The 10,226-nt window shown below is 51.8% G+C and overlaps 1 protein-coding gene across 2 annotated transcripts; it reads right to left on the bottom strand.

Annotated features, from left to right (window-relative positions):
- Positions 1 to 578: 578 nt before the first annotated feature.
- SP9 (Sp9 transcription factor) lies at positions 579 to 4,324 on the bottom strand. Of its 2 annotated transcripts, XM_032355979.1 has the most exons (3): positions 4,167 to 4,324; positions 2,357 to 3,148; positions 579 to 2,308 (listed from the first exon to the last, which is right to left on the bottom strand). In XM_032355979.1, the coding sequence occupies exons 1-3, from the start codon at positions 4,185 to 4,187 to the stop codon at positions 1,709 to 1,711; spliced, it is 1,413 nt and encodes a 470-aa protein (XP_032211870.1). In that variant the 5' UTR covers positions 4,188 to 4,324; the 3' UTR covers positions 579 to 1,708. The 2 variants fall into 2 exon arrangements, with proteins under 2 accessions (XP_032211870.1, XP_032211869.1); XM_032355978.1 differs by having other exon boundaries at positions 579 to 3,148.
- Between the last annotated feature and the right edge of the window lie 5,902 nt (positions 4,325 to 10,226).

Below are 10,226 nucleotides of genomic sequence, written 5' to 3'. Positions count from 1 at the left end.
TCTTCAAGGGAGCTTTGTCACGGAGAATATTTGGAGTTTTCCCCGTGGACCAGCTGAGATAAAGTTGGCCAGAACAAATGATGTCTAGGAGATTAATTAGATATTTGATAAGACATGAATCCCTAATAAGGGAATACAAGGCACAGGGGGCTGCTGTGTGCTCTAAGTCAAAATTAATAACATTTAACAAGATTTTCATTTAGGCATGAAATGTCTTTTCCGGGGTATTGACTCTAGCGATTTATTCCCCTGAGTCGCCTCCCAACATAGAGGGCCTTGGGAGCTAAAAGACTTCTTTTAAAAAGCTTTTTCCTTTCACAGATTGTTTTTAAATCGCTTTTTAAAAACAAACAAACCCACTGGAGTTTTGTCCGACCCCTCCGGGAGGTGTAGGTACCTCCCCAGTTAAAGCTGCCAAGGATCTTTGCTTTATTTTAGGGGCTCCAGAGTTTTAAAATGTCACCTTTTAAGAGCTCTTTCATTAAGTAATACAACTACATGTTCTTATAACCCAATTTAATTTACGCTATTGATATACAAATAATTTTGACTTCTCAAAAACATATATGTATTATGGCTTTTATAACTCACATAAACCTTACATTACCTAAAACTAACATTAAAGGAATTTTTTCCCAACAAAAAAAGTCGACCCACGTAAAGGTTATTGACAGGGGAACAGGATTAAAAAAAAAAAAAAAAAGGAAGTGTATTGTTCAGAGTCCTTTAATAATACCAAAATGAAAATATGATGTCAAGATTTTCTTCATACAGATAAACGCATTTAATTTCTTTAGATGACCTTAACTTACGTGTTTGAGTGAAATGATAACTCAACATATTAAATATCTTTTACATATATACTGACTTTCACAAAGTGCATCAGAAAATTAAAAAAAAAACTCCCTGAATTTCAGGAATTCACCAAAAAAAACCCCTCTATTTGAATGAACATTTACAAGAAAATAAAAAAGAACACAATTTTTTGAACCCTATTTATACAGATGTTATGAAATACAGAGAAACTGTCACTAGACTTCCAGTTTAATTTCTCACCTTAAGCCTTTTTTGATGCTTCCTTTTTAGGAAAAAAAAAAAAGTCTCATTGTAAGTAGATATCAAGCAGGACTTGGAGGATTTTATATATAATATAATCCACACAAAGGGTCTGTTTTTATAGGTCCCGTTTGTTTTCAAATGTTCTGACAGTCCTTTGCAGAGTGGTGGCTTGTTTTTTGAGAAAAGGAAAGAGAAGGGTTAGTGGAAGGGGGTGGGCTATGGGGAAGAAGGGAGCGTTTCTGTGTATTGCTCTTCGCTCGAGAAGTTTGTGCGAGAGTTGTGTGTGTGCGTGTGTGTGTGTGTGTGTACGCGCGCAAGCGCGCGCTAATGTGAGTGCTTGTGGTTGTAGGTCTCGGGTGTGTGTGTCTGTGTATGTGTGCAGTTTTTTAAAGTGTTGCTTGTGTCGGAGGACGGTTTGCTTTTGTTCCTGGATCACGCGTTCGATTCTCGTCTGGTCCGGGACAGCAGAGGGTAGCTCCTGGCGTGGCCGGCGAGCAGCGGCCGAGGAGCCGGGTGCAGCTACGCTTCGTGGTGGCCCGGGGGGGCGTCTCTGGAGCCCCCGCCCGTCCGTGCCCCGCTCGCTGGCCCTCCGAACCTCTCGCTCGCTCTCGGTGTCTCTACTCGCTCGCTCGCACTTCTCGCCCGGCCTCTAAGAGTCGTTGGGGCCCGACGCGGCTTCCTTGCCTCCCGCCGAGGCCGCCGCCGCCGCCGCTGCCGCCGCAGCTGCTGCCGCCGCCGCCGCCGCCGCCCGGGCGGCACTGACGCCGGAGTCGTGTAGGATGAGGTCTGGGGACTCGGAGCGGGGCGTCTCCAGGTTGCTGGCGTCCGTGTCACTGTCGCTGCCCTTTTTGCCCCCGCCACCCCCGTTGTGCGTCTTAATGTGTTTGCTCAGGTGGTCGCTGCGCATGAAGCGCTTGTTGCACACCGGACAGGCGAAGCGCTTCTCGCCGGTGTGAGTCCGCAGGTGCCGCTGCAGCTCGTCCGAGCGCGTGAAGCGTTTGCCGCAGAAGAGCCAGTTGCACACGAAGGGCCGCTCGCCCGTGTGCCAGCGCAGGTGCGCCTTCAGGTGCGACGTCTTGCCGTACACCTTGCCGCAGCCCGGGATGTGGCAGCTGTGCAGGCCCTTGCGCCTCAGGCTCGCTCCGGCCGGGCCCAGCCGCTCCGCCTCCTGGCAGTTGGGGCAGTCGCAGGTGGCGCGGCCAGAATAGCGGCGGGCGGAGCGCGCCGAGCTCCCCCCGGCGGCGGCGGCCGCGGCGCCCGAGATCATGGCGCTGGCCGCCGCGGCCGCCACGGCGGCGCTGGAGTCCGAGTAGGAGGGCAGCACCGGCTTGAAGCCGTCCTGAGCCAGCAGGTGCTGGCTGGTGGAGAGCAAGTGCGAGGCGGCGGCGGCCGAGGAGCCGAGGCCCGTGGAGCTGAAGGCCGAGTGCGTGAGCGAGCTGAAGTCGGGGTTGTAGGTGCCGAGCTGCGAGTGCAGCGAGGCCTGGGGGGCGCCCGAGTGCAGCGAGCTCTGGAGCCCCCCAGCGGGGTTCTGCACCTCCAGCCACGAGCCCGGGCTGCTGTGCACGTCCCACCACGACGACGCCGCGCCGTTGGTCACCTCGCCCGCCGCCAGCGTCGAGTGGAAGCCCGACTTGTACCACGACTCGTACGGGTGCGCCATGCCCACGCGCGGGTACAGGCCGTCGGCCGCCGTCGTGTGCACCTTGGAGATGAAGGCCGACTGGCCGCCCGCCTCCTGCGGGGACACTCCAGCCGCCGCCGCCGCGGCAGCCGCCGAGTTGGAGAAGAGGCCGCCGTAGTCGCTGCTGAAAGCGGACGACGTGGGGGACGTGGAGGCCAGGCAGAAGGCGCTGTTGGCTGCGCCCGAGCCGCCCGCCAGGCCGCCCGAGCCGCGGCCACCGGTGGCCACGGCGAAGCCCGAGAGGCTGGAGCCGAGGTTGCAGCTGGACGAGGAGCGCTTCCACGGGTGGAAGCCGCCCTTGGCAAAGGCGCTCGACTCCGGCAGCGTCGTCAGCGGGCTTGTGTTGCCGATCTTGTTGCAGGTCGCCGCCAGCATGGCCAACGGGGTCGTTCCAAAGCGCGGCTCTTCCTAGAGTGGGTGGGGTGAGGGAGGGAGCAAGGAGAAGGAGGGCAGGAAGAAGTGGGAGGAAGACACAAAGTGCACCCGTGAGCAGCCTCGTTTCCCCCGCGGCTGGTCCCGGGGGGTCGTGGCTCCTGGGCTCGCGCCTCCTCCCCGCGCGCTCGCCAAGGATGCGCCGCGCCCCGCGCCGGGCTCAGGCGATCCCAAGGGCGAGAGCCCCGGCGCTGGAAAGTTGTTCCTCGGTGGGGCTAGAAATCAGAGATGTCTCAGTCCTCCCCGTCTCCGCCGCTGCAACCCCTACCCAGGGCCGGACTTGGGTAGCTCGCCTCCCGCTCGCCGTAAGCCCGCTCCTCTCACTGAGGCCCCCAAATCGCCCTTCGGAGTAAAGCACGGAAGTAAACACAACGACAACAAACATCGGGTGAGGGCGGAGGCGGCCGAAACAGCGGCTCGGGGGCGGGGGAAACTTGGGACACTGCTTCCAAGGGTGGCTACGACTTAACCCTTTTTTTTTTTTTAATAGGAAACGTTGTTTTTAATGTTTACAGTCTCCCCCCCCCCATCCTCGATTATGAAAACAAGATTCCGAGAAGGGACCCAGCTATGGATTTCAAGTCACAAGCGAACTGGGGAGCCTCAGAAGTGTAAATGTTTGTTAACGTGACTACATGGACTGCAAAACGATTAAGGCTGTTTTCTGGAAACACCACTGTCGCGTAATTGCAACAATCCCCGGAGCAAGGGGGGATGGGGTATTAATCACCAGGGGAAGAAAAGAAACCTCTAGGTTTTCTTTAAAGCCACCTTAAAAAAAAAGCGTTGCTTAACAAATCATTTTCTTACAAAGGCATCTCCTAGGTTTCAATAACTTGGAAAGAATCAGCCCCAGAAATGTGGAAAGTGCTAAAAGGCGCTGAAACTGCTGTCCGGCAGCAACAGTTTCTCCGGAGCCGCCGACGCGGAGAAGCCATAACGAAAATTTACTGCAGTTAAAAAGAGCAAATGTCTTGCCGCACTTCCGACTTACCCCGAGTATAGACGTGGCCATAGCAGGTCCCTGGGCTGCGCGGCGGGGCCGGGAGCGGGGCTGAGCCTCACGGCTGCTCCGGAAAGCTGCTCGGATCCCGCGCAGCTCCCGCGTCCCCGCGCTCGCGCCGAGCGGACTCCGGGCTCCCGCCGGCTAAACTCAGCCTAAGTGCGAGGAGCACCCGCTTTGAAGTGCCGCTGGCTGCGCCTCTCGCCCAATGAGGGCGCAGGCGGAGCAGACGGGAGCTGCCCCGCAGCCAATCAGACGCGCCGAGGGGCCCAAGCCAGGGCTCCCGGCGCGTGCCAGTCAAGGCGGCTAGCGAGGTATTGGGGGGTGGGGGGAGGCGCGGGCTAGAGACTGAAGAAATTACAGTGCAATTAAAAATTTACACACACGCACGGAGCCAGGTTTAAGGAGCGCTGAGACCAAGCCACAAGCCCCCCGAACCACCCCGAGATGATGCAAGTTAGAACTGACAGTCCTAGTCCACTCCCCACTTGTGGGAAAGAAGGCAATGGGGGTGGGGGGGGCGCCGAGGCGGAGACAGCACCAGCAAGGCCTAAGTAAAGACGGAAATGTCAACGCTCACTTTGTGTGTCTAGGCTCTCGCCTGCGGAGCACAACTTCAGCTGGGATCCATCATTCTCGCTCGCAGTTTTATCATGGTCGTTTGTCTTTTACCCAGTTCCTTCTCCCACTGGATTCGGTTTTACCCACTCCAGGGTCACATTGAGGAGAGGGAGCGAAAGGACAGCTCCTCTGAGAGGAGAGAGGCCTCTCCGTCCAGGTCTACACCCACAGACTTGTTGGGAGGGCCTGGAGTCTGCGCATCGCGCCATTTCCCCCCAGAGATCTAAGCGACTTCCTAATTGTCGCTCTGGCCTCTGACCCGGGGGGTAATACAAGTGCCACTCACACCAGAAGCTTCTAGTGGTAATTGAGGGCACCCTTTGTACCGTTTCGCCAGCGCCTAGATACCAGGTTAACCCAGTTGTCAAATACGACTAAACAGTGGGAAGTGCTGATTATCTGCCGGGTTTCGCAGGGGGCTGGCGTGGGGGTGGGAGGCATCAACCCATACAGCACGCTGCACGAAGCCGCTTATTTTCACGTTGTAACAACTTTGGAAACACAGACCGGCGCGAGCTGCGTCCGCCCCCACCGCCACCCCCGCTGAAGCTGCAGCTCGCTCGGCTGTTTGTTTAACCCGGCGAAGATTTGCACGTCACGTTTCAGCCTGGAGTCGAGTTTTCTTGCCCCAGCTTCAACCCACTCCCACTCCAGACCTCCTGGGCCTCGGGGCTCTTCTGCACGGCAAAGGAACCGTGATGAGAGGTGGGCTTTCCCCCTGCAGCGCCCTGCTTTCGTGGACATGCTCCCCGAGCCTCTCTTGGGGACCTCCACTCGCGAGTGAGGGGGACAAGGCCACACGTGGGCGCCTCCACATTTTGCAGGCTGAAAGCATCCTGAAGTCCTCTCAGGAGCTTGTCGGTGTGAAAAGAGGTGTCCTCGGGCAGAGGACTGCGCGTGCTGGAGTCCCTTAGCAATCGCTAGGCTATTTGCTTTTCTTTCTTGGTCTTGCTTTCTCTTTCTTCTTCAGGGCAGTTGGAGCTGCTTTTGAAAGAGGAATACCAGCGTCCTCGGACAGACCTGGGTACTGGTTTTAATGTACCACATTCCCCTCCAAACCCACATCCTGCTTTTTAAAAGACATGTAACCACGAACCCCAAAGGCTTGGGTGCAAAATAGGAGTTGTTGCCGAGGGGAGTAAGTAAGGAGGAGTGGAACTGTGCTCCCAGTGTTTTCTCTCCTCTTTGCAATACCTCTTGGCCCAAAAGTGCGACCACTTTAGCTCCTCTCTCGGCCCCAAGATGGAGCCGACGTGCATCCTGATGCACTCGGTGGGTGGGAGGGCTGTATAGGTTGCTTTCTTTGCTTTTCGTTATAATACCTTTGCTCAGAATGCCCCCACCCCACCCCCCATACACACACTTTGGTTTAAGTTGGCGAAAGCACCGAGGAAATCGTGACAGAAAAAGAAGAGAGTGAGAAGACCCGTGGCTATCCTGAAGCTCTGTGCCCTGGGGGACTGATGGAAATCAGGGGGTGGGGTGGAGAAGGTGTCAAAAGCTTCGGGGCACTCGGGGTGGTAGGTTAAGGGGGAATCCAGGCAGCCTGGAAGAGCCAGAAAGCCCGGCAGGGGGACCCGGGAGCCGTTCCCAACAGGTGACTTCTGCCCTGGAAGGGGAGACTGGTGCTCGGCTTCCCGTAGAGTCTCCGCGTCGATTTACTAATAGAGGGATTGTTAAGTGGCAGCGAGGCGTTGCCGACTCACCCACTGCAGCCCCGGTAGGAGAAGCGCGGAGGTTTCCCCTTACCACCTCCTCCCCCACCTCCAACACACCCCCTCCTGAAGGAAACCTGACAACGTAATAAATAAGACAATCCGAAAAGCCACTTAGCACTAGTGACATTTTCAAGTCAACCATTTAAAACAGCTCACGCTGGCACCTCGGGCTCGGGGAGCCCTGGTTGCCTTCCTCTTCTCCTTCTTCTCCTCAGCTCCCCTCCCCCCTCCTGCCGTTTTCAATGTGGTTCCAGCTGTCAGACTCTCTACGTGGGCACTCGGATATTCCTTTAGATACACGCGTCGGGATCACAATAAAAGTTAGGGAAATCTTCCAAACGAACGTAGGCCGACACCCCGGCCACTTCAACTCTAAGGTGGGGCCCCAAGGAAATCTTCCCAAAGAAGTCCAGTTTTTTTTTTTTTTCCGTGTGACAGATTTTTTTTTCATCCTCTAAAAAATCTAGTTTTTAAACAAAGATCAATGTGTTATGCTAAAGTGTTGAGCTGACTGTTAAAACATTTGGGGAAATAATGACAATGTAACAAAGGCCTGGTTTGGAGTGAATCATCACCCTTTTAAAAGTTAAAGCAATTTTCGGGAGAATAGCTTTCAGCAAACGCTTTACATTATTCAAAACGGCCAAATAATGCTCTATTATAGCGCCTGAATGCTGCCAGTCAGCCCCTAAGTGCAATTTGTGCAAAGGCCCCGGTGCCTTATCTCCACTTCTTTATAAAGAGGTGAATATAAAACAATTTCTTCCAAACCCAGACAGAGAGCACGAAAATTGCTTCCCTTTCTGCAATCAGGGCAATTTAACTGGAGTGCAATTAGCACTATTAAATGTCGATTCTGCATAAACAAATCTGACTGAGCAGCGAAAGTGGGGTGAGAACCTCATATACACTGAAACTGATTTTTTAAAATTATGTATCCGGGTCCTTTACAATTGATCCGTGACGTTTTCATCTTGGAATATATTTACATCGCAAATACACTATGGTTAAATCAACATAATTTTTTTTTTTGCAAAAAAAAATTTTCAATAGGAATCCTAATAAAGAAGAATAGGGTAATTAAAGGGAAGAGTTCACTTCCTTTGAACAAATATTGTTTCTCCCATCTTGCCTCTCCGGAGAGCTTTGATCTGAGCAACTGCTCAAGTTGCTGCGTTTAGAAGACGAAGCCGGAGAAACAATTCCGTCATTAGCGCTGATCCGAAGGACTGGAGCTTCTACACCACAGGAAAAAAAAAAAAAAAAAAAAGCTTCTCCCCGATGCACAGGAAGCAGGGTGGGGACAGGGAGAACCATCTATCTTCTGAATAATTCGAAATATTAGGTGGCTGCCCAGTCTCCCCGGGGTTTCAGCCACTCTCAGAGTTAGCAACGGGTACGCAGCACTAGGGTGGGGTGAGGTCGACTTGGGGAGACTTGAGGATGTGGGCGGGAGGGGAGGCGTTGGGGGAGGAGGAACAGAAGGTTCTCGCACCGGCCCTGCTGGTTGCTGCCAAAGCCACGACCACCAGGACCGGGATGCCCGGGGGCGGGAACCGGGGAGAGGGAAGCGAGAGGAGCCCGTAAAGAGCATTTATCTGACCTGTCCTCCTCCCACCTGCCTTTATTTACTTATTTGGTAAGCCACAATGCTCCCCTTTTGAATCATTTGCTCAGTTAATTATGCTTTTCATTTGCATGATCTACACTAGAACAGTGATTATCAGGTCAGCCCGGTGTGGGGATTGGGGAGATACATTAATAACTTGGGTTTAAAAAAAAAAAAAAAAAAAGCTGCCCCTGTGTACCATAGTCGCCTGCCATGAACAAGGGCGAAGGAAGCGGGGACAGACGCCAGCGCCTGTTGAGTGCTATGAATCCTTTCCACAGTTGGAGCTTGCCAGTTGTGGGTGCAAATGAAATGCAGCTTTTGATTAGAAGGGAATCTTTTATAGTTAACACATATTTATATTTTAAAAAGCGCCAGCCTTCCGATCAAATGAATGGAGAAATTAATTGAAAATTGAGGAACTCTCCCACAATTTCTGCTGAGCTTTCATTTAATACTTGTTCTATAACGCCCTAATTCCAGCCCAACCCTTGCATATAAAAGAGCCTGGAAGGATCTTTTCTTTACCTCAGAAGTGAAGCTGCTATTTAGAGGTGGCAGGAAATGCAAATCCTTCTTGCCTGGAAGGTCTACTGGAGAAAGTGAAAAACCCTGGTCTCTTAAGTACACTCCAAACATTTGCTTCACTACCAGTTTTCTGCTGTTAGATGTATCTGGGCCTTATATTTTAAGCGTGCCTTGATCTGTTTATCTGAGCCAAAAATGCATTAACAATTAAAGGAAAGACTCTGGTGTGTCAAAGGAAGGAAGGTGACTGTAGACTGTGTGATGATTTTAATGACTGCAATTATTGGAAGATTATTCAACAAGCATCATAGATTTGTTTACTGCATTACTCGGAAACTATGGGGGGCCTATTGGGCTTGGAGTTTCACCTTCCTCCCTCCATCACCAACTACCATAGAGGGGTCTTAGACCTAAGCAAATGTGTCATTCTGTGTTGGCTTTCTTATTTTTTAGAGCATTTTTACCAAAATAAGGCACAATTGTTGTCTCAGTCAACTTAAAGGGAACCATCTCTGGAACATTAAAGTATCTTTTGAGTTAATATATTTTAAAAAGAAGAAGGAGGAGGAGGAAAAGAAGAAGAAGAAAGAAGAAGAAGAAGAAGAAGAAGAAGAAGAAGAAGAAGCAGCAGCAGCAGCAGCTGCCGCCGCTGCCAAAGGCCAGAGGATTCTGGTCATCATTCAACTCCTCCCAGCCAGGGTCCCAGTTTCCTCAGTTTGACTCTTTCATAGGGAGCTTTTGAGGATACTTCCAACTCAGCCTCCTCCATTCAGGGCTTGGAGGAGACACTACCACCACAAGATGTTAAGCCGGAGTTTAGGCATATCTCCAGGACTCCATATTGGAAAAAGTTTGGCTGCTTCTTCCTGCCTTTCAACAACCCCTCCCCCCTTATTATTTGCTATCACCACTCCTGGTGTTACCATGTTAGAAAGAAGCAAATCAAAAGAAAAGGGATGACTAAGAGAATACCTGTTTGCCACTAAAGAAGTTTTTACTGTACAGACATAAAGGATGCAAATAAAGAAGTTTTCGTGTCTGATATAAACAATAAACAAGGGCGCCTGGGTGCCTCAGTTGGTTAAGCAACTGCCAATGGCTCAGGTCATGATCCTGGAGTCCTGGGATTGAGTCCCACATCTGGCTCCCTGCTCAGCAGTGAGTCTGCTTCTCCCTCTGACCTCTCCCCTCTCCCATGCTCTCTCTCAAATAAATACATAAAATTTAAAAATAAAAACACAACAATAATCATGGCCTTGGCTTTGCTCATTAGAGAACTAGTAATTTGTTAAAAGGGAAAAAGAGAGAGAGAGAGAATTACCAATTTGGATGTGGGCTTTGAAAAGAAAAGGGGAAAAAAAAAAAAAAAGAACAGTAAATGTCTCCAGTAAGGCCCCCTCCTCCCTCCCCTGAAGCATGGGGACTCCAGTGGCCTGGCCACTGTGGTCCTCCTCCTGGGTCTGTAATCATCCAGTCTCAAGATGAAGGTGGACTTTGGCTGGAATGGAAACCTTCCCTGTTCAAACAGGAACCTGCAGAACTCTGCAAGTGGCAATTAGGAGCCTATTACAAGCC

This window comes from Mustela erminea, chromosome 8, assembly GCF_009829155.1.
Source record: "Mustela erminea isolate mMusErm1 chromosome 8, mMusErm1.Pri, whole genome shotgun sequence".
Classification (NCBI taxonomy): Eukaryota; Metazoa; Chordata; class Mammalia; order Carnivora; family Mustelidae; genus Mustela; species Mustela erminea.
The sequence above is the reverse complement of the archived record's forward strand: the minus strand, read 5'-3'. Positions and strand labels throughout refer to the sequence as shown.

What these genes read in the sequence shown, in the direction of transcription:
- SP9 (XM_032355978.1), bottom strand. Translation starts at nt 4,187, where the DNA reads ATGGCCACGTCTATACTCGGG. An exon ending in TGGCCACGTCTATACTCGGG is followed by an intron (nt 3,149 to 4,166) that starts GTAAGTCGGAAG and finishes CACCCACTCTAG; the next exon opens with GAAGAGCCGCGCTTTGGAAC.